The 24,459-nt window shown below is 42.3% G+C and overlaps 1 protein-coding gene across 15 annotated transcripts in view; it reads left to right on the top strand.

The window, feature by feature from the left end:
- IQSEC1 (IQ motif and Sec7 domain ArfGEF 1) overlaps positions 1-24,459 on the top strand; it is a 1,458,014-nt gene that overhangs the window by 1,304,187 nt on the left and 129,368 nt on the right. For all 15 annotated transcript variants that reach the window (XM_077452165.1, XM_077452166.1, XM_077452169.1 and 12 more), the window contains 2 exons: positions 3,506-4,764; positions 24,178-24,339. In XM_077452165.1, coding sequence (XP_077308291.1) covers positions 3,506-4,764; positions 24,178-24,339 — 1,421 coding nt within the window. The remainder of the gene's footprint in view (positions 1-3,505; positions 4,765-24,177; positions 24,340-24,459) is intronic.

Here is a 24,459-nt window from a genome sequence, read left to right as displayed (position 1 = left end):
TTTATTCTCTGAAATCATACCCTATTGTCAGTCTCTTTGGTCCACTGCAGCTGTCACTGGTTCCTTCTCACCTCCAAGTTACTGCAGAAGTCAGTGGTGGTGTGAAAGTCAGCAGGGAGAACCAGTGAGCAAGGGGTGGGGGGGATTCGGCATTAACACTCTTGCTGATGATTTCTCATGATGGGAGCAGTTTTTAGCAGCTCAGGGGGCAAGGCAGGTAAGTATTCAGTTTCTTTTGGTTTGCCCAAATCTTACAGGGTCTTTTAAGTGGATAACTATAAATAGTGCAGAACAAAAGACATTCAAGACCTACTGAACTTTCAGTTTAAATTTGCTAAATGCATTCCAGGTCCATTTAAACAAATGGAGTGAAAAGTCTTACAGTTGGTTTTCTTTACCACTTGAGGGCTGGCATGTTACACCCCATTCCTGTCCAGTGATGGTGTTGTGCTGCTGATAAAAAATAAAAAAAATGCTATTAAATATGTTTGTATGCTAAATATGTGAATGTAAATGTGAGTACCGTATATAACCACAAAAAAACAATCTGTTCAAGTGCTTATACAAACATAACATTAACAGTACTATATAAATAAATTATATGAATCGGTTTATAAATCCTTGGTAACGCCCTCCACATAAATATATTCACATGTAAAGCTTTATATATAACATAAATCTTCTGTAGTTTTGCCCCGCAACAGTGTAGGATAAATAAGCATGCCCCTATATAAACATCACGTGCCACCTTAAAGCCGGCCATAGACGTTCGAATTTCAGCCAGTGCAGCAGGGACCACCCTGATTTTTGAACCATGTATGGACAGGCTGAATGTACCCAAATACATTTAGCCTCTCTAAGATGACACACAGTCTGTCATGGTATGGAAGACTTTGCATGCAAGTTGTCTCACATAGGAAGTGGAACAAAAAAATGTTGATGTGCAAATGCAATGCAAGAGCAAAGCAAAGCTAATTCTTTATCTGTGGTAAACAGTGCTCATGCACACAGACGTTTTAAAAAACTGGCTGCAAAGCTAGCTCCGACGCCTGGAAAAATCGTCGTTAAAAACGTGATTTTTACCGCGTTTTGCATTGGCGTTTTTGCACGTTTTTGCTCGTTTTTTCTAGCGTTAAGTAGCGTTTTTAAAGAAACACATCTCTTGGCTATAGCACTCAGAAAACAAAGAAAATATGTTGCGCATTTTCCCGCGATTCGCGTTTTTACAGCTCTAGCACCGCGCCACGGAACGCACTCGTCCTGGGTTTTTTTTACAGCTTAAAAACGCCTATGCCATTTGCAGCTCAAAAACGCCTAGGTGGGCATGAAGTCATAGACTAACATGGACAGGCGTTTTTAAGCTGCAAAAAACGCTCAAAAAAGCGGCTGTAAAAACGTCCGTGTGCATGAGGCCTTACAGTCATTTGGTTTGTTTTGGTATTCTAGTTGAATCATCAAACTTGCATGCTGTTATATTTAATTTTCTTCTTTTCATATTTCTACAAAAAATGAGTGCACTGCATATTATAGTGTCACTTATTACTTTAGATCCAATCTTTTGTAAAGTTACCTTGTCAACACTATTTTAATTAGGCTTTCCAATACAGAAGGCTCCTCTATTACAGTGATTCTTAGGTTATAAAAGGGCATATAATGTAAAAAAGCTAACATTTGTGTCATGTACTAATCAATCCATATTTGGCATGGCTCCAACTTCAGATCTTGTGCATTCTCCCACCACCTATTACAGGGGAAGACTGGTAACTTTTGGCCTGGGAGGCAAGCTTAAAGACTGACCTCTGCATAGTAAGTATAATTTCCTGTGGACTAAAGAGAGTGCCACACACATGTGCTCTGTGGTCAAATGATTGGTAGCCATGGTCAAAAGTGGATGTTGGCTTAAAGTAACAATTTTTTTTGTAACACACCTTCACATTGTTTATATTGCTAACAGAAGAATTGTAAGGGATGAACTATAAATGAAGAAGTGCCTTCTGAGCTAATATTTCATCAATACGATGACTGCTGCCCTGTGAAAATGATACTAACTTATCCAAATAAAATACCATGCCACCATCACAAATAATCCTCATCATTCAGCTTCCTTTAACAAATGAGTATATTCCACAGTTCTGCATTCTCCAGTATTGACCTCCTTTGTAGTTTTCTGTATGTGGTTGCATAGCATCTCAGAGCCACAAAGAAAATTAATGTTGGAAGACTTCCCTCTGCTTTGATTGCAGGAACAGGAAGGCGATAGCTATATAACACCCAGCAGCTGTGACTCACTGTTGTTCCCACTTATGAAGGTTTAACTAGTTAATTTTCTCTACTCAAGGCCACCTGGCCAACATATATGATTCAAACTGACTCAGAGGCTGACCCCTAAGTCCTCACCTATATCTGTTTGGGAACTTCTTATTGACTGTTAAGGCCCGCCAATGGATAGTGGGACAGGCAGTGGTGCCCACGCTTACTAGAGCCAGGTTGAGGCTGTTATGTACTTGGTTTGAGCTCTTCAAAAAGGGATCTAAAGCCAAAGAGGTTTTAGAAACAATCAAAGGGGGTTGCTGTTGGGTGACAGAAAATTGTTAAAAAAATGTAAGGAATGATTGCCTTCTGCCCCCTTGGGCTTTTGTTGACCTTCACAAAAGAAAATATTATTATGGCTGAAACAATCAAATTCACATCTATTTTATTCTGCGTAATTATAGTGATTTTGAGGAGGGGGCATTTATCTTTGGACCAACCTTATATGTGACAAGTGATGGTCTCACTTTGGTAGGATGTAAATGAGCCTATGGCTCAGTTACCTGCTGAAGGAAGCCAGAAGACTTTTTTTTGTGGTAAACAGTAATTTGTTATGCTGCTAGTTATATCTGGTTGATTCAGTTCAGGCAACTTAAAGGTCATATAGCAAGAGCAAAGGGAAATGTGCTAGGAAATAGGGCAAAAAAGAGTCTGCAATGTTTTATGGCATTATACAAAGGCATACCTTGAGATGTGACTGCATTTTGCTTATCCCAGCCAGCCACTTGTTTGGTAGCTTTGGGAGCATGCACATCTAAAGTGATGATGTTGTTGATATTTTCTTTAATATTACTTTATGCAGATATACCTGAGTCAGCAGACAGCTTGAGTATACTCATCAAAATACTGTAGGAGAAAGAAAACTTTGAAAGGTTTTATTTGCAAACATTCTTTTTTAATCTGGATGTATAAAATGTAAGCATGGTGTATTTTTTTATAGCCCCTTTTCCACAAATATGTTTAATTTCGCTAGGCAAAATAAACCTAGGCATACATCCAATGTTGGGATATTGTGATTCATAAAATATTCTGGTGGTCCTGTATACTGAATATTTTAAAAGAACTACATTGTGGGAATTTTTAAAGGTTATGGGAGCAAACATACCCATTTGTAGCCAATAAAGAGGCATTCAGATTTTTTTCTAATGTCTGTTATTATTGCATAGCAGTTACTGTAATTTTTTTACCCATTCAGGTGGAGATGCTGGAGCGCAAATATGGAGGCCGTCTCATAACCAGACATGCGGCACGCACTATACAAACTGCATTCCGGCAGTATCAGATGAACAAGAATTTTGAGAGGCTCCGAAGTTCAATGTCAGAAAACCGCATGTCAAGACGGATTGTGTTGTCCAATATGAGAATGCAGTTCTCTTTTGAAGGGCCAGAGAAAGTCCACAGTTCCTATTTTGAAGGAAAACAGGTGTCATTGTCTAATGATGGTACAAAACTAGGGCACCGTATTGTGCAATCGGATTGTGGGGATCTTGTTGAGCCAACATCTATAAAATCCCCAGCAGGGTCCAGTGATTTTGCTGATGCCATCACAGAACTGGAGGATGCTTTCTCCAGGCAAGTCAAATCCCTTGCAGAGTCTATTGACGATGCTTTAAACTGCCGTAGTTTACACGCAGATGAGGCACAAGCATCTGATCAGGTCAGAAGTCGGGAACTAGAAAGAGGTACCTGCGGTCAGATCAAGCAAGCACATAATTTGGATCACAGGAAACTGGATGAAATGACAGCATCGTATAGTGATGTTACGTTGTATATTGATGAGGAGGAACTGTCTCCGCCTCTTCCTCTTTCCCAGTCTGTGGATAGACCATCTAGCACAGAATCTGACTTGAGACTTAGATCTATGAACTCTTCCCAAGAGTACTGGTCAATGACTCACAAGGACGATAAATTAGATACTGACACAAGCTGCCGAAGCACCCCGTCATTGGAATGCCAGGACCACAGATCGCGAATAGACCATCTTCCTTTGCTTACTATTGAACCTCCAAGTGACAGTTCAGTGGACTTGAGTGATCGGTCTGAAAGAGGATCTATAAAAAGACAAAATGTGTATGAACGAAGCATCCACAGTCAGCAAGGAAGTCCCAAACATATCTCAAATATTCCTACAAAGATAATCCCTAGGGACGAGGAACAAACCCGTCATCGGCCTAGGCCAATTGATGCACAGTTGATCATTAATGGCACTGTAAACCGTCAGAGTAAGTCTGAATCTGATTATTCAGATGGTGACAATGACAGCATAAATAGTACTTCTAATTCTAATGACACCATAAACTGCAGCTCTGAATCCTCCAGAGACAGCCTCAGAGAGCAGACCCTGAGCAAACAGACGTATCATAAAGAGACCCGCAATAGCTGGGATTCACCGGCATTCAGCAATGATGTGATCAGGAAACGACACTATAGAATTGGGCTGAATCTTTTCAACAAGTAAGTAACTTTTCCAACAGCATTTTTTGTCATGATGTACAATTCTCTATTATGATAATTTAGCAGACTTACAAACGTACTAGTTCTGTCCAATAACGATTTTTACTTCTTTATAACTGTAGATTATTATCTTCTTCCTTGCCTTCTGTTTTGCAACTAGGAGCACCTGGGAAGTTCTTTCTACAGCTTTTCCATTAAAGGAAAACTGTCATGAGAGAACTATAGAAGCTGCCATTGTCAACCTTGTCTTCAAAAAATTCTAGTGTACTGCTACTATTTTGTTTGGTCAAGCTCTGCTGTCTAATCATAGGGGATGTCAGGGAGCTGGCTGTGCTGTCTAGCAAGGGTGTCTGTATCAAATGACTAGTTGAACAGAATTACATAATGCAACACTTAGTAGGTACATATAGTATCTCACAAAAGTGAGTACACCTTTCACATTTTTGTAAATATTTTATTATATCTTTTCATGTGACAACACTGAAGCAATTACACTTTGCTACAATGTAAAGTAGTGGGTGTACAGCTTGCAAATTTGTTGTCCCCTCAAAATAACTCAACACACAACCATTAAACTGCTGGCAACAAAAGTGAGTACACCCCTAAGGGAAAATATCACAATTGAGTCCAATTAGCCATTTTCCCTCCTAGGTGTCATGTGACTCGTTAGTGTTACAAGGTCTCAGGTGTGAATGGGGAGCAGGTGTGTTCAATTTGGTGTTATCACTCTCACTCATACTGGTCACTGAAAGTTCAACATGGCACCTCTTGGCAAAGAACTCTCTGAGGATCTGAAAAAAATAATTGTTGCTCTACATAAAGATGACCTAGGCTATAAGAAGATGGTCAAGTCTCTGAAACTGAGCTGTAGCAGGGTGGCCAAGACCATACATCGGTTTAACAGGTTCAGTGTCACATCCAGAGGTTGTCTTTGGCAAATAGACATATGAGTGCTGCCAGCATTGCTGCAGAGATTGAAGGGGTGGGGGGTCAGTCTGTCAGTGCTCAGACCATACGCTGCGCACTGCATCAATTTGGTCTGAATGGCTGTTATCCCAGAAGGAAGCCTCTTCTAATGATGCTGCGCAAGAAAGCCCGTAAACAGTTTGATGAAGACAAGCAGACTAAGGACACGGATTACTGGAACTATGTCCTGTGGTCTGATGAGACCAAGATAAACGTATTTGGTTCAGATGTTGTCAAGCGTGTGTGGCGGCAACCAGGGGACAAGTGTGTCCTGCCTACAGTCAAGCATGGTGGTGGGAGTGTCATGGTCTGGGGCTGCATGAGTGCTGCCGGCACTGGGGAGCTACAGTTCATAGAGGGAACCATGAATGCCAACATGTACTGTGACATACAGAAGCAGAGCATGGTCCCCACCCTTCAGAGACTGATGACGCAGGGCAGTATTCCATTATGATGATGACCCCAAACACACCCCATGATGAGCACTGCCTTGCTAAAGATGCTGAGGGTAAAGGTGATGGACTGGTCAAGCATGTCTCCATACCTAAACCCTATGGAGCATCTGTGGGGCATCCTCAAATGAAAAATGGAGGAGCGCAAGGTCTCTAACATCCACCAGCTCTGTGATGTCATTATGGAGGAGTGGAAGAGGACTCCAGTGGCAACCTGTGAAGCTCTGGTGAACTCCATACCCAAGAGGGTTTAGGCAGTGCTGGAAAATAATGGTGGCCACACAAAATATTGACATTTGGGCCCAATTTGAACTTTTTAACTTATGGGTGTACTCAATTTTGTTGACAGCGGTATAGACATTAATGGCTGTGTTCTGAGTTATTTTGAGGGGATCGCAAATTTACACTGTTATACAAGCGGTACACTCACTACTTTACATTGTAGCAAAGTTCTTTAGTGTTGTCACATGAAAAAATATATTAACATATTTACAAAAATAAATATGTTAATATATTTGTGAGATACTGTATGTATTTCATGTGTTTATATCTGCATCTCTGGAGTTCACCTTTGATTTTTAGTGCTCCCCGAAATGGAGCCTAAAATGCCCAGGGAATTGATGTCAAAACAAGAGGTTAAAGACTGCAAAAGAAAAAAAGTCTATTACAAATTGTCTATCACAATAGCAAATCCTGTCCTAGGGTGACTCACCATTAAAGCGGGAGTCCGTCGGGACTGCCCTTTCTGCAGAGAGCTATCCCGGAAGTGGGTGCAGATACCTGTATTGTACAGGTACCTGCACCCCCCTCCCCCCTGAAAGGTGCCAATTGTGGCGCCGGAGGGGGGGAGGGTTCCGATGAGCGGAAGGTCCACTTTAGGGTGGACCTCCGCTTTAAGGATGAGCTCGGGCGTGTTCGCACAGCCCACGCGCAGAGCCTGCCAGGAAGTCAGCACTGCGCTGTGCTAATCACAGGCAGTGAGACATTGTCCAATCTCTGCAGCCGCGCATCGGGACAATGTCTCACTGCCTGTGATTAGCGCAGAGCAGTGCTGACTTCCTGGCGGACTCTGCACATGGGCTGTGCGAACACCCCTGAGCTCATCCTTGCTCACAATTCTTTATCTATGAAGGAGCTATGTTATTACCTCAGATCAGGAATACAGGATACCCCCCCCTCTCTTTTCCATAAACATAGAGGGAGGTGTTCTGTAGTCTACAGATATAACAGGGAACAATGTAATTGATAAGAGGGCAGCAAGAACAGAGAGCATGGGAAGTTATCAGTTCACTGGACTTCTGGCAGGATCAACAGGTATTTTGTTGCACTTATCAAATAGATATAGCAAAACGCTTTCATTGAAATATTTGAATTTGTTTCCTACCTGCTCAGTACAGCCCTTTAACTGGATCTTGGGGATGGGGGGCAGAATGGACTTCTCAATCACGTGATTACGGTGATTGGCTGTCACAGTGTTCCTGGCCTTCGATCATAACTAGAGACCAGGAGCTGTCTGTGACATCTCAGTCACTGTGCTGGGAGTGTGCAGTGAGTGTGTTCTCAGCACAGAAATCTTGGCCGCCATTTACACATTTGTGCAACGTTTGGGAGTTTGAAGCCAACCTTTCTTAACATTTCTTAAAATATGTGTTAGATGGTAGGAAAGGTTAATAGACCAAAAGGGGCAAACAAGAGACATTCTTTGTTAGGGTTCATTTTTAAAGGTGTGTTGGTTTTCAGTGATTTTGAATGTGTGATTAGAAATGATGGAAGGAAGGAAGCATGTTTAATATCCTGCACTTAACCATAGATCATGCCGCAGGAAATTGGCTGTTATCTGTTCATTGTGTTAGAATGTAAACTCTAAAAATGCTTGCTGCCTCCTAATATCCGTGCCCCCATCAATACCAACTGCCAGAAAGGGGCTATTCCCACTGCATTACATGTCAGTGCTTAGACACCTGAAAGACACGTAGAGGTCTTCTGGTGAAAACACACAAGCTTTCTTTGTACCATTAAGTACTGTACTGTTGAAATGTAAGCAATCCCTGCTATTTCCACTAATGCTTAATGTCTTTTTCAAGCTGCTTAGTATGTTTGAAGATGTATTCTTGTGTACAGCATAATCATGTGTGCAATTGTGAATTAAAAGCTGAAAACGCTGTTATAAAATAAACTGCAGGTAAGCTGAAGGAGATTTGTAAATTACCAGACGGTTGTGTTTTGCTGGATTCAAATGATAATACAATCTTGCCTACAATTGTGTGAATAGTTGTATAGCGAATTTACACTAATGTCAGTTAATTTCTCCCAAGCCTTTAAAGCTTGTTCCTTGTATTCAAAGCAGATTATGTTCTATATGCTGTGTCATGAGCTATAGCAGTTCAGTGCCTGTCTGGTGTCATTCACAAGTTCCAAGGCTTGGGAATTTACACTTGTGTCAAAACTGGACAACATTAAATCTTAATGGCCTTTCGCACCAGATGGTGAGAGACTGAAAATATACAAAGCATAAAATTCAGGGTGTTTTCCCGAACCTGGGGAGCCACAGGTGCTGCTTAAAGGTTGTCATACAAGTGAATGGCTGTATATAACCATGCTCTTGTAAACACCCATTTATGTGCATAAGCATTTACCTGTGTATGCACATAAAACATATTTCCTGAACATGGAAATTTTGGATTCAGGAAATACATTGCACATGCATGCACAGGTAAACGCCTATGCACAATAGCAACAGCATTTTTCAAGCATACAGCCGTATTCTGCAACCCCAGTGTCATATACGAGGATATGAATAAGGCCATATAGCGTAAAGTGGAGTTCCACCCAAAAGTGCAATTTCCGCTTGTTTGTCTCCTCTCCTCCTCTGGTGCCACAATTGGCACCTATGGGGGGGGGGACAGGATACCTGTCTTTGACAGGTATCCTGTTCTCACTTCCGGGAGTCTGGACCATGGCCCATGCCATCACCAAGGGGCTCCCTCCTCCTCCCTCCTCCTCCCTCCTTCTCTCTCCTCTCCCTGTCACTGGGCCAGTAGGAGAGAGGAGCGGGGCCTCACGCATGTGCAGTAGGGTTCCCGGTGTGAAGCCTTAAGGCTACACTTCTGGGTACCCTTACCCTCAATGGCAGCACCCAACAGCGGATGGAAACATCTGCTGTGGTGCCGACATCGCAGGACTACAGGACAGGTAAGTGTTGTATTGTTAAAAGCCGGCAGCTGCAGTATGTGTAGCTGCTGGCTTTTAATTATTTTTTCTATTCGGAACACCGCTTTAACTCGACTTCCTATCAAAAACACAACAAAGTCCTTTAACTTTCTTAACTTTATTTGTAAAATAACTAGAGAGTTTGTAGATGTTGTAGGGTGTTGAGAGCTTTTCTATGTGGAATGCTTATCCAGGAAGGAGGTAAAAAACATAATGCTATTACAAGGCTTGTCAGGATGTACTAACAGAGCCTTCCACGAGTAAAAGAAGGAACAGGGGTGTTAGCTAACAAGGAAAGGGAACAGGGAGAAACGAATGAATGTAGACAGGGAGAGTGGGCTGATCCATTCTCCCTACAAGAGAATTGAAAGGTTACAATGGCAATCAGACTGTAGTAGATCAGAAAGTAAATATTGCAAAAAAAGTAGGCTGGGCAAAAAACTAGGGTTTCTTGTTCCATGATTAAGCCACGTACAGCCAATCACTGGAACGGAAAGTTGTACATGGCACTGCCATTTCCTGAGTGTGGAAAAATGCCCAGCTTGATAGGCTGGGAATAATTTCAGCCTCTCACTATCTGGGTACATGAGGCTTTATAGTAGAAGGCTGCAGAAATCTATAATAAGCAATTACAATTTAGCTTGCATTTTCAGCCCTCGTTCACATTGAACGCAGCTTTGAAATCGTACGATTTCATCTGAACTTTCACAATTTCAAAGCTGTATTTCAGTCCGACTTCAGGGGCGACTTGAAAGACATCTATGTGGGTTCATGCACAGATGTCTATTGAAGTTGCCTCCAAAGTCACCAAAAGTAGTGTAGGAACAGTGTGGTGTTGCAAAGTTGGCGTTGCGAAGTCGGCATCACACCGATTGGGACGGTGCCATTGCCGGCAATAGGCTGTGTTCCAACATACGATTTGACCTGTCAAATTGCACGTCAAATCGCGCTGATGTGAACGGGGGGCTTGGTTAGGGTTTACTTTTAATTAACATATACAGTAACTAAAGGCAAAACACTTTTTTGTTTTTTTTTGGTTTGGATAGAGTTTATAAAGCATAGAACACCTGTCAGGTTTTTATTTCTGTCTGCACTCCATTATAGAGTATCACCCTCTAAAAGCTATTCATAGAGATATATACATTGGGCTGAAACAAGACAAATAAGGAAAAAAAAAACACAGAATGATTTGGTTCCAAAAAACGGTTGTCCCTCTAAATCACAGGCAATTAAGAGTTATGTAATATCACGGTGAATGTAAAAAAAAAAAAAAAGAGAAAAAAATAACATTTTGCTTTATGGCAAACCATAGCAGTACAGCTGGGACAGCCATTAACAATTTACAGTATTCAAATTTGGAAATAAATTACACACGGAATTTGCACAAGATTGTCTCATAGCTTCCTTCATACTCCAACCAGCCTTACCTGACTATGACAAGATCAATTGGATTTCAGCATAAAGAGGATTCACCATCTGCTGCTGTCACACTCCCTGGCAGCCGCTATCTCTGTCACTTGAGACACTTGCAGAAACTAGCCTTTTTCAAGTACACATTACATTATATGTATGTTGACTTTCAGCTGGATGTACAATAATTAAACTCCTGTTTGTGAAAAAGGTAGAAGGAATAAAAGAGACCAACCAATTCTCCTCTACCAACCACTAAATTAGAAAACATACACTATACCGTATATACTCGAGTATAGGCCGACCCGAATATAAGCCGAGGCCCCCAATTTACCCCCAAAAAACTGGAAAAAATTATTGACTCGTGTATAAGCCGAGGGTGAGACATGCCTGTCCATCCCTGTGTGTCCGTCCATCCCTGTGGGTCCATCCATCCCTGTGTGTGTGTCCATGCATCCGTGTGTGTGTGTGTGTGTGTCCATGCATCCGTGTGTGTGTGTGTGTGTGTGTGTGTGTGTCCATGCATCCGTGTGTGTGTGTGTGTGTGTGTGTGTGTGTGTGTGTGTCCGTGCAGCCTACCTGTGTCCAGCCTGCCTGTGTCCGTCCAGCCTGCGTCCCGTCCAGCCTGCGTCCCGTCCAGCCTGCGTCCCGTCCAGCCTGCGTCCCGTCCAGCCTGCGTCCCGTCCAGCCTGCGTCCCGTCCCGGCCCGTCCCGGCCCGGCCCGTCCCGTCCCGAGCCGAGCCTCCGTCCTTCAGCTCTTCGTCGGCGGCCATTCTAGGATTCAAAAGCCGCGCCTCCGTCGGTGATAGGCGGAACACTCAATTTCCCACTGACTGCTGTTCCGCCTATCGGATGTCCGTGATAGGCTGAACACTCAATTTCCCAGCAGCCTGTGTTCCGCCTATCACGGGCATCGTCTCATCCTCGTCCGTAGTACGAGGATGAGACGATGCCCGTGATAGGCGGAACACAGGCTGCTGGGAAATTCAGTGTTCCGCCTATCACAGGCGAAGGCGGAGCCGGAGGCGCGGCTTTTGAATTCTAGAATGGCCGCTGTCTGTCTGCTCGACACGCTGATCGAGCGGGCAGACAGCGATGACTCGAGTATAAGCCGAGGGGGGCACTTTCAGCCTCAAAAAAGAGGCTGAAAATCTCGGCTTATACTCGAGTATATACGGTATTAAAAAGTAATAAATACTAACATCCAAAAATAGGAATGAGCATATACAGATATTATTAGATAATTGAAATTTGCATGCTTTTGCTGTGCAGACCCTTGTTTAGTTGCTAACTGGTTTTCTGATTTAGGCTAAAGGAGGCAGAAAAGTAAAGTTCCCAAATAAACCATTTATTTAACACCAGTATAAAGGCTGCCATACACAGCTTGAATTTCTGCCCCTGTCGGCACCACTTGGCTCAACAAAAGTGGACTGTTCAATTGACTTTAGTTAAAGGAGCCGAGACAAAAATTCACAGGCGAACAGTGACTGCATCCAGTCAGGTGCAACTACTATTGAAGTATTTTGACAGTCGCTGGTGCTGGCTGTCAGAATAAAATATGTAGGTGGCAGGGGTGAAAATCCACACTAAACATCCTGCAGACTAAACAAAATAAATCTAGAAGTGTTTGGCCAGCTTTAGTGTGACAGTATTGTGCAGTGCAAGCTTACATTGTTGGCCTTCCCTCCACTAGTGTGATTCCTGCTGTGTAAGTGACAACAAAAAACTGATAGCAAAGCACATTTGGGTATTTGTACAAACAGTTCTGTATATTGCAGTTACAATGTTTTAATCAATATCTGAATTTCATTTATTTATTTTATATCTACCTGGAGTTTTATATTTTAGGCTGGGTTCACATATGAGCTTGCAGCGGCTCGCAGCAGGAGTCTGGTGCGTCCCCGTTCACCATTTCAAGTCCGATTTCAGTCCGAATCGTTGGCTGAATTTTGGCCTGAAATGGACCAAAAGGCACACAGGGCTTCTGTGCAAATTGCATTGGAGCCACTGCGGAGATATGTAAACCGGCTCCATAGAGAGCCGGTCACAATCTCCTGCTGTGCGAATTGGATGCTGGGGAAACCGCAAGTTGCCTGCACCTGCAGATCAGCAGCCTCTGCTGTGTATTATCACAGCGAAAGTGAGCCGCTGGCGATATACATGGGCGTCCCCTACCTGGAAGGGTCAAATCACGTGTGTATATATATATATGGGATTCAGCGCACAGATGTCGCTAAAAACTACCTAACCTTTTGTACGTATTGGGGTCGCTAGACAGCATGACCCTTTAAATTATGTTAAAACTATTTTAAAAAGGAGACTTGCATAGGCAAACTGACAATAGTACACAGTAGGGGCAAATAATTCCTGTATATATGCTGATTTAGAATGGTAAGTCTATGGCATCTGAACACAGCACTGTATGAATACACCTTATTATAAATTCAGGAGTATTACAGATTGCAGATATTTTGGCATGATAATCAGTAGTGTTTGCACAATTAAGATGTTTTTTTTTGCACAGACATTGAGGACAATTTAACATATCACATGTTTATTATAGGTTTATTTTGTTTTACCACAGTGTTTCATGAAAGGTTTTAAGATATAGCGCTGCACCTTTTTTTTTTTACATACCCTGACCAATGTGCAGCTGGGATACATGTAGCTAGGATGTGTGACCTTCTGGACATTTATCACCATGAGCCTACACATAAGCACAGACCCAAACTTCTCTTATCCCAGGCCCAGCTGCACATTAGGTATTGGCAGCAGTAAGAAGAATGGAACCAAAGTGCAGTTACCAAAGTCTCTAGGTGCTACAGGCCACTGGCCATGTAGCACTGTCCATGTAAGATCCAAATGCTCCTCAGATATTACATTTTGAGGCATTTGACTGGCTTATTTTAATCACAGATTGGTTTATTGGGCGAAAAAAAGATATTTTACACACACACACACACACACACACACACACACACACACACACACACACACACACACACACACACACACACACACACACACACACACACACACACACACACACACACACACACACATATATGCTGGATGGAGAGTGATGTTCAACTTTTCTCTTCAGAATTCCCCAAAGGGTGTTCAATTGGGTTCAGATTAGGAGACGTACTTGGCCACTGAATCACTTTCTCCCTGTTCTTCTTCAAAAATGCAACAGTGGCCTTAGATGTGTGTTTTGGATTTATTGTCATGTGCACGATGACCAAAGGCACGGAGTGATGGTAGCATCTTCTCTTTCAATATAGAGCAGTACATCTGTGAATTAATGATACCATCAATGAGATGCAGCTCCCTGGCACCAGCAGCACTCGTGCAGCCCCACAGAAGGACATTGCCACCACCATGTTTCACGATTGGGCACCATGCATTTTTATTTGTACTGCTCACCTTTGCGACGCCATACAGTTTTGAAGCCATCAGTTCCCAAAACATTTGTATTGGTCTCAGCACTCCCTTCTATAATCAACTGTCTGCTGGACACCTGTTTAATGAATAGTTAGACTCACCTGCAGTTTAATTTTTGTTCATTAGGATTTTTTGTCCGAAATTTATGGATCTTGCTTTGTGCACTGGTGGGCCATCCTCAAACTGTTCCCACAAGATTGGGAGCATGAAATTGTCCAAAATGTGTTGGTATGCTGAATCCTTAAGAATTCTCTTCACTGAAACTAAAGGGCCATGTCCAACCCCTGAAAAACAACCCCACACCATAATCCCCCCCCCCCTCCACCAAATGATTTGGACCAGTGCACAAAGCAAGGTTCATAAAGACATGGATGAGTGAGTTTGGGTTGGAGGAACTTGACTGGCCTGCCCAGAGTCCTGACCTCAACCCAATAGAACACCTTTGGGATGAATTGGAGTGGAGACTGCGAGACAGACCTCTTGTCCACATCTGTGCCTGACCTCAGAAATTGGCTTGGAAGAATGGTCAAACATTCCTATAGACACACTCCTAAACCTTGTGGACAGCCTTCCCAGAAGACTTGAAGCTGTTATAGCTGCAAAGGGTGGGCCAACTCAATATTGAACCCTATGGACTGAGATGCCATTAAAGTTCACATGCGTTTAAAGGCAGGTGTCCCAATACTTTTGGTAATATAGTGCGTAAACATATATTTCTTCACCATAATAATGCTTCATCCCTCCCTGTAACATCCAGATTTTCTTTTTTAGATGAGCACAAGGCATTTGCAGACGTAATGTTTTTTCAGGGGAGAAGACTTTCCTCCCCGGAGTCAGGTATCCACATTGGCGAAATGATTTTCTGCATAGTCTCAGGGCATCTGTGGGTCACCTTGTCCTGCGAATCAATTGTCTGTGTGACTGGAAATACAATATCCCGAATGTCAGATGTTCTTTGTAAACCTGTGCATTTAAAACAGAATTGTCTTCATTTATAGCCGTTTGAAAGAGATGTTTAATTAACACTGTGCTCAATCCAGAACACTGTATTATGGTGAAAGCATGTTTTCCAGAAAGATTATTTGACAGAAAAAACGCACCCCGTGGAGTGAGGAAGAAGATAAATCTTCTACCTGAAGTCCCATATATCATCAGTAAATTGCTATATGGCAAGGCTAGCTCCCATGGTTTTAAGAAGGGGCAGATGCGGAGGTTGTTTGGTAATGCTATTTAAGAAGAGACATATTTGCTGAGAGAGTGCATTTCCTTACATTACATACCATTCAACATATACAACTGTTCTAAAGGAAGCATATCATTCACTTTTAATATATTTCATCTAATTTCTTGATACAGCAAAATTAACTTACAGGGGTTTATACCCTTTAATATTCTATATTAAAGGGTAAAAAGATATGGTTTGACTATACTTATGCTTAAACTGTCTACATTGGGGACTGAGCACATGCATGTGCATGGAGGTCAAATTGAAAGCAGTGGCTGTGCCCTTTCAGCCACTGCATCCCAATTGACAAGAATGGGACTGCCTGCATGGAACACCTGTGCATCTCCCGGGTAAACACAACTCTCACACAGGTGAGGTAAACGAGGCCTTAGGAGCCTTAAAGGGTTTGCTAACCCACATGTCTTACTTTATAAAATCTGCTCGGTCTTCTAAGGATATGTCCCCCTGTGTGTGTGTTGTATAAACTAAATAGCTGTATATACCTTATTTGTGAGCGCTGATCAGTGGTCACATGACACGCCGCCTCTCTCCTCTCCCCGTCTGACAGATGCAACAGGAGGGGCTAAGATACCCCTACTGACGTCAGTCTGGAGGGGAGGAGGAGAGAGCCAGCGCATCACGTGACCGCTGATCAGCGCTCACAAAATCAGGTATATATAGTTTTTGTTTTATACAACACACACACACACACACACACAGGGGGACATATCCTTAGAAGAAAGAACAGATTATTTAAAGTAAGACATGTTATTACAGCAGCGGGGGGGGGGGGGGGGGGGTCGGGCCTGACACAGGAGCCGAGAGGGAGGGTGGAGGAGGAGGACAGAGGGGAGGCAGCAGGGCTGCAGATGACGAACCAAAGCTCCATATCTGAATCATTACACAGAGCTGTGACTCGGCTCGGGGGCCCCCGAAAGAAAGCTGCTTGCTGTGGGGGCACTCGATGAAAGAGAGGGGCCAGGAGAGCCGAAGAGGGACCTGAGAAGAGGAGGATCTGGGCTGCTCTGTGAAAAACCACTGCACAGGGCACGTAAGTATAACATGTTTGTTATTTTAAAGAAAAAAAAATTTAACTTTACAATAAATTTAAGGCAACTCTTTAACCCTTTGGCATTGGTGCCTCCCGGCCTTTTAAGAGTTTTTAGATGCTGCTGGGCGAGGAAAGGTCTATGATCATGTGACTGCCGTGATTGGCTGTCACGGCAGTCACATGATCAGAAAACTCCCAATCACACGCAGCGATCGGGCGCTTTTCGTTAGCTGCTGGTAACTGTGCTGGGAGAGTGCAGGGCGTACATTCTCGGCACAGCTGGTTTTGCAATGTTGCATGCAAATATGCGGGTGCTGGGCACCAAGAGGCCCCATATTTGCATGCCATCAGCGCCAACAGATTAAACTGCAGGCAGTGCCCAATTCTGTGTTGTTTTTTCTTTGATCAGTTAGGCCTCATTTACACTGCTGCTGGTAAATGTACATTTAGGAGCAGTTGGGAGTTTTTTTCAACTGCTCTGAACACTTTAAAATGTGTTAAGAAGCTGATTTTACAGGCATTTCAAGCCACAACTGCTTCTAAAAGCTGTAACTCGCGTTTAGCCACATTTTGTTTACAGGCGTTTTTTGAAAAAAAAATAGTTTTCTAAATTATTATTATTATTATTTAGGATTTATATAGCGCCAACAGTTTGCGCAGCGCTTTACAATATGAGGGCAGACAGTACACTTACAATACAAATCAATACAGGAGGGATCAGAGGGCCCTGCTCGTTAGAGCTTACAATCTAGAAATGCTTCAAAACACGGCAAAACGCCGCTAAACATGGCATATAAATGTGGCAAAATGGACGTTTTAAACGTATGTTACTATCTGTCAAGTTAAATCACTCAGGAGAGGTTGTAAAAACATCCCGTGTACATGAAGCCTTCGTGTTTGTCTGCTGAGTAGCCCACGCTTCAGTTGGACTGCTTTTTGGACATTCCAAAGGTGATCGAATTCCTTTGTCCCTCAATAGATGAGAAAGAAAATAGAATTCCTACCATGGAGTCCACTGAGGGGTACAGGTCCAACCCCTCTGTGTCTATGCTCGTACTCTAAGTGCTGCTTTCGTTTCTAAACTAATGCTGCGTACACACGATCGGAAGTCTCGTCGGAAAAAGCTCTGATGGTTTTCCCATCTAAATTCCGATGGAATTCTGCTCAAACTGTCTTGCCTACACACGGTCACACCAAATTCCCACCAAGAACGTGGTGACGTACAACACGTACGACGGGACTAGAAAAAGGAAGTTCAATACCTAGTAGCCAATAACTTCCATCTCGTAGTTGAATCTGAGCATGCGTGAGTTTTTGCGCGTCGGAATTCCATACACACGATCGGAATTTCCGATAGAAAGTTTTTCCATTGGGAAAATTGAGAACATGCTATCAAATTTTTGCTGGCGGGAATTCAGTCAGCTAAATTCTGATGGAGCATACACACAATTCAGATGGTGTGTATGCGGCATTAGAGGTAGTATCCTGGGCTTTTTTGCTTGCCACTGTGTATCCAATCCACCTGTAGGCAGTAATATAACCTGAAAGTGAAAGAATTTCTGTGTTCCTCAATAAATTCCAAGAGAAGGATTTTGCGGTGGGTAAAAAAAAATCTAATTTGTGTGATTTTGGTGGCAATGGAAGGAAAACTAGGAGACAGTTGCAGGCAGACACTGTCAAAAGCCACTTATTTCGCAGGGAAAAATAGAAAGGAAACGGGGGTTTCAGCCTGTCCAGTTGACATTCTCCTGAGAGCAGAAGGCCGGAGGCAGTCTGGTTCACTGTATAGACATGAGATCATTAAAAATAATCATATAAAGCAACTGTCATCTTGTGTTTATGAGCAACTTAAAGTGTGATAAGCTCAGTTGTCATTCGGTGTCTGGATATTATTATACTGCAAGGATCTCCTTGGTCATTACCTTGGTCATTACCTTATACCTGTGTGGAAGATTCAGTGGGCACCCTCTTGTTCACAGTAATTCAAGTAAACTTTTATGTCCAGTATATATACTTTATTTTTTATTAAATAATGATATTAAAAAAAAAATAATACTATAGTGCCCTTGCTTTGCTGGCTTTAAGGAAATGTATAATATTTGCAGATGATTGCATATAATACTTGTTTGGCCTGTAATGATTTCCACCACCTTGTACATACATATTTATCACATATATATAGTGATTTCAGCCTGCAGACTAAGTACAGCATTTTACACAATGCCTCCTGCTAATACAATGTTTTCAGTTGACATGATGTGTGTGTAGAATCTACAGAGTTGCCGTGTTTACCGCTTGCAGGGCATGCCTCCAACATTATGAAATAATGGTAGGACAGCACAAATATGTATACACAACACTACAATATCCTTATGATAGGAGCCATGAGGAAATAAATTAGAACTCAAGGCAAAGCATGTTTTTTCATTTTAAATGGAGTAAGGGAGGGTTATAACCCTTGTCAGTTTTCTTCACCATCGGTGTGCAATTGGAGAGATTTACCCTCGATTCCTGTCAAACTCTCTAAAGTGACAGAAACTGTGGTTTTCATCAGAGTCACATGAACTAGTATGCCCATTTGAAGATTTCCCCTATATTCCTGTGTTGGTGACAACCCAAAATTTTTAATTATATTTCACTTTTAGTGATAACAGTAAACATGACAAATAGAGAGGGTGAATCTCCCTAGAAAGAGGACATTAACAGCAATAAAACCCTTACAGGTGTTCTAATCCCTCTCCATTCTACCTAAAATTGAAAAAAAAAGTTTTGCCTTTAGTTATACTGTACATTAACCACTTCATTACCCGCCCATAGTCATATGATGTCCGCAGGAGGGATCTCCCATACTGGGTGGGCATCATATGACATCCTCGGCTTCCCGGCCGTCTAGGCGGCGCGCACCCGCGATTGCCCCTGAACACAGCAGGACCGTGGATCTGTATGTGTAAACACACAGATCCATATCCTGTCAGGTGAGAGGAGACCAATGGTGTGTTCTCAGTACAGAGGAACACCGATCAGTCTCCTCCCCTTGTGAGTCCCCTACAGTTAGAATCACTCCCTAGGAAACATAATTAACCCCTCGATCACCCCCTAGTGTTAACCCCTTCCCTGCCAGTCACATTTACACTATCGGTGCAATTTTATAGCACTGATCACTGTATAAATGTGAATGGTCCCAAAAATGTGTCAAAGGTGTCCGATATATCTGTCACAGTCACAAAAAAAAAATGCAGCTCGCCGCCATTACTAGTAAATAAATAAATACAAATGACAAACCAATCAATATACGCTTATTGCAATTTTTTTATACCAAAAATATGTAGAAGAATACATATCGGCCTAAACTGAGGAAAAAATTTGTTATTTTTTTTAGGATATTTATTATAGCAAAATAAGTAAAAAATGTTGTGTTTTTTTTCAAAACTCTTGCTCTTCTTTTGTTTATAGCGCAAAAAATATAAAGCACAGAGGTGATCAAATACCACCAAAAGAAATGTCTATTTGTGGGGAAAAAACATAAAAATGTAATTTGGGTACAGTGTTGCATGACCGCGCAATTGTCATTGAAATTGCGACAGCTATGAAAACTAAAAATTGGTCTGGGCATGAAGGGGGTGAAAATGCCCTGTATTGAAGTGGTTAAGGGTGTGTTCACATTTGCATTTGGGAGCGTTAAAAACAGTATTCAAGTAAATAGAGCCACGCTGCAGCCACCCCACAATTGCGTGTAATGCACACTGTTGTGATGCTGTGGTGCTGCATTTACAGGGGATTTAAACATGCAGTGAGGAGGCAACATATTGCCTCCTCATCACCTATCAAGCGCCTCTGAAATGAGATCCACTGTGGATCACTTTTCAGAAGTTCAACAGTGTTAGCTGAACATCTAATTGTGGCCTAATACACAGAAGATGATTGGTTAAACCTGCCTTTTACGGTGCATGAACACTTGGCTTAAAAATTGCTGCCTGTACAGGAGTTTTGCTTGTAGTAGCCGCTCAGTGTTGTCCTATGTGTTCATGCACATTAGGATGTTTAGAGGCATATTTTAAGCACAACGTTTAGAGGCAGATAAAAAAATAACTCTGGTTTGCGTTTTTGAGTGTTTTCTGGCAGAAAAAATGCTAAACACTCCTAAACGCTTGTACAAAAATGCTCTATATGAGCATTTTTTCTTCCAAAAGAACTCATGTTTTTTTTAAGCCCAGTCTGCATTGACCCTTACTATGTAAATGACAGTTGGCTTCTTTTGGGCCTGTGGCAGTGAACTTGTTTTTTTGTTTCAAGCATGTCAATAAATTCTGAATGATCTCACAAGCATCCTAAACTGATTCCATCAATACAGGCCCTGACAATAGCCCAGTAAGTATTTAATCACTTCAGCCCTGGAAGGATTTACCCCCTTAAGGACCAAGCCATTTTGCGATATGGCACTGCGTCGCTTTAACTGAAAAATGTGCAGTCGTGCAACGACGTACCCAAAAAATGTGATCTCCTTTTTTCCCACAAATGGAGCTTTCTTTCGGTGGTATTTAATCACCTCTGCGTTTGTTTGTTTTTTTTGTGCTATAAACAAAAAAAAGACTGATAATTTTGAAAAAAAAACAATATTTTTTACTTTCTGCTATAATACATATCCAAACAAAATATACAAACATTTTTTTTTTCATTGGTTTAGGCCAATATGTATTCTAAATATTTTTGGTAAAAAAAAAATCGCAATAAGTGTATATTGATTGGTTTGCACAAAGGTTATAACGTCTACAAAATAGGGGATAGGTTTATGGACTTTTATTTATTTTTTATTGTTTTTACTGTTAATGGCAGGGATCTGCTATTTTTAGTGGCACAGGATATTGAGGCAAATCTGACCCCAAGTGACACTTTTTGCGGACCAGTGACATTATTGCAGTGCTAAAAAAAATGCACTGATCAATGTATAAATGACACTAGCAGGGAAGGGGTTAACACTAGGGGGCAATCAAGGGGTTAATTGTTTTCCTTGGGTATGTTCTAACTGCGTGGGGGATGGACTTACTGGGAAAATACAGAGATCGCTGTTCCTGATCACTAAGAACAGCAGATCTCAGTATTGTCCCCTGTCAGAATGGGGATCTGCCTTGTTTACATAGGCAGATCCCCGTTTTTCCTCTCTGTACTGCGATTGTGGGTGGCTGGCGGAGATCGTGTATGCCGTGGCCACGCTCCCGCAGAAGGGCCATGAGCACGCCGCCGCCGGTGCATCCACACTACCACACGCACGGACCAACATACAGGTACGCCGGTTTGCGCAGCTGACCTACCTTGCCGCAGTATATATATACGGAAGGCAGTCGGCAAGTAGTTAAAGAACTGTTATATCTTTGTTTTACATGCTCAATTTTCAAAGCTACCAACGGGATAATATTTAAAAATATGTGACGGTTATTTACAGCTAAGCCCAATAATTTGAAAATTACAGTCTCCTGGCTAAATGAGGATCTTTATCTTTGTTTAAATTTCAGAGCCTAATATGTCTTAGCAGAGTGTCAGGAATACCATATGCAGGCATCCAGTAGGGGTAATCAGATCAGTTGACTGCACCTTAAAGTGGAGTTCCAGGCTTTTTATGTTTATTAAAAGTCAGCAGCTACAAAAAGTGTAGTTGCTGACTTTTAATAAACAGACACTTACCTGTTCCACGGTCCAGCGATGCGTCACTCCTCTCCCCCTACTCTCCGCTGGCACCTCCATTGCCACTCTGGGCACCCGGACGTGACAGCTTTTGGCTTCACAGCCGGGCACGCATGGTGCATACTCGAGTCACGCTGTGCTCCCGGAGGGGACAGGTGATCTCCTGGGATCTCTCACGTGTTCCAGGAGATCGCCTAGAGGGAGGGACCGTCTAAGGCAAGAGGAGGAAGGAGGAAGTAGGACAGGAAGTCCCCCTCCTAATGAAGCCCCCACTCCCCTCCCCAAAAAAATTACATGCCAAATGTGGCATGTAAGGGGGTGAGGAGTGCTTAAAGCGGAAGTTCCATTTTTGAGTGGAACTCCGCTTTAAGGAATCGGGACCAGATGAATAAGTAAACAATATGTTTGTTAAGAAAAAGACACATATCCAATACCAACACCAGTAAATCATAACAAGCAAGTGGAAAAATATACGTAACAATGAAAATCCTAATTAAATACAAGTGGGGGGAACACACATGAGAAAGACAGGCAGAGACAAGAGACAAGGGGAGCAGGAAGCCAGTTAGTGGCAGAAGGGAACAGGTTCCAGGGGACAGGTCCTCCGGATCAGGGTACAAGGAACAGGAACAGATAAGGCTCAGGCAGGGATATGGCTTGCAGGGAAAATACTGAAGCGTTGGACCTCAGTGCAAGGTGGGCTTATATACCTCCTGCAGTCCTATCAGGTGCAGCCTAATTACCTGTATGGTCCATCTGCTAGGAGACACCCACTGGTGGCCACCAGAGCTACACCCTTTGGTTCTAAAAACATCAGTGCCACCAGCAGGTGACCCAAGCAATGACACAGGTCCTGACAAGGGTTCCATATTTCTACTTTCTTTCCTTTTTCCTGATCCAGAAGGGGGACTGAGCATTGTCATAGTAGGACTGGAGCTGTGTTACCGGAAGAATCGCAAAATGAAAATAAATAGTAAAAAAAGGTTGAAAAAAAAAAAAAGTAATGCAGTCAGCACATCTAAGTACTGGTCAGCTGCAATACAGTAAATCTGCCAATGCAGAATATCCATTACACTAGTTAACTGTGACCCATAAAGCACCCTGCACAAACATTATACTTTTCTGCTTCTGGGATCTGTGCATGCTTGTTTCATAGACTGGCTGTTTTAGATATAAGAAGTATTTATCAATGGGTTTCATGCAATGACGTCAAATCACATGAGTAGCCAGCTTCTTCTACATAAGAAGGATGTATATATAGTGACATAATTAGTCAGGTTAGAAAAAAAAGACACAAGTCAATCTAGTTCAACCAGCTTTACAGCTCTGCAGACAACAAATATGGGTGATTTTGTTTTGACTAACCGGACTGCTCTAATTGGCAAAATCGAGGCTCCCTTTAAAGCTGAACGCCAGGCAGATATAAAAGACACAAATTAATGCAGCATGGTATTAATTATTACATCCTTAAAATGCAAGTGGTGTAAGTACCAGAATTTCCATTCCCTGCACAGCAGAGCTCCAACTAGCGAGGGAGAAGCAGCACAAGAAGCCAAGCACTACTGTGCAATAGCATGCTGATAGGAAAAACATAGTGACTGAGGGGTGCTGCTTTTCCATTCACTGTCCAGTCACAGGCTATAGGTGCAGAGGAGACATGTAAGTGTTGCTTAACTGCAGCAGAGAACAATTAGGTCCTCTTCCCTGCCAGATATGGCTACATGGTGTAGAAGATCTATTTCAATCTCAGGATTGGGTGTACCGAAATACAAAGCCATTGTTAGGTAAAGCATCTCCCTTTTAGGTATTCCATATGTGTACTAAGCTGTTTTAGGTGAAGGACATTTTGATAGATATTAGACATACTGTACATATAGTAGAAAATAGCATGACAGTTTGTATGATATGAGGATATGTGGTATGAAATAATAAATCCTCCTTTTCAGTAATGACATTGGCTTTGTTTGTTATCTCAGGAAACCAGAAAAAGGGGTTCAGTATCTCATTGAACGAGGCTTTGTACCCGACACCCCAGTTGGAGTGGCTCACTTCCTCCTGCAAAGAAAAGGACTCAGCCGACAAATGATTGGAGAATTTCTGGGCAACAGGCAAAAGCAGTTCAACAGAGATGTGCTTGAGTGAGTATTACTTCAGTGTAAATTGTTGCTAAGAGATTGTCATTTTGCTCTAGTATAGCTGTTATAGAGCACTTATGCACTAGCAATTTGGCTTTTTATCTAGAGAGGCAAATATGTTTA

The sequence above is a fragment of the Lithobates pipiens genome, unplaced genomic scaffold (assembly GCF_037356315.1).
Source record: "Lithobates pipiens isolate NorthernLeopardFrog02 unplaced genomic scaffold, aLitPip1_a1.2 Scaffold_23, whole genome shotgun sequence".
NCBI lineage: Eukaryota > Metazoa > Chordata > Amphibia > Anura > Ranidae > Lithobates > Lithobates pipiens.
The sequence above is the reverse complement of the archived record's forward strand: the minus strand, read 5'-3'. Positions and strand labels throughout refer to the sequence as shown.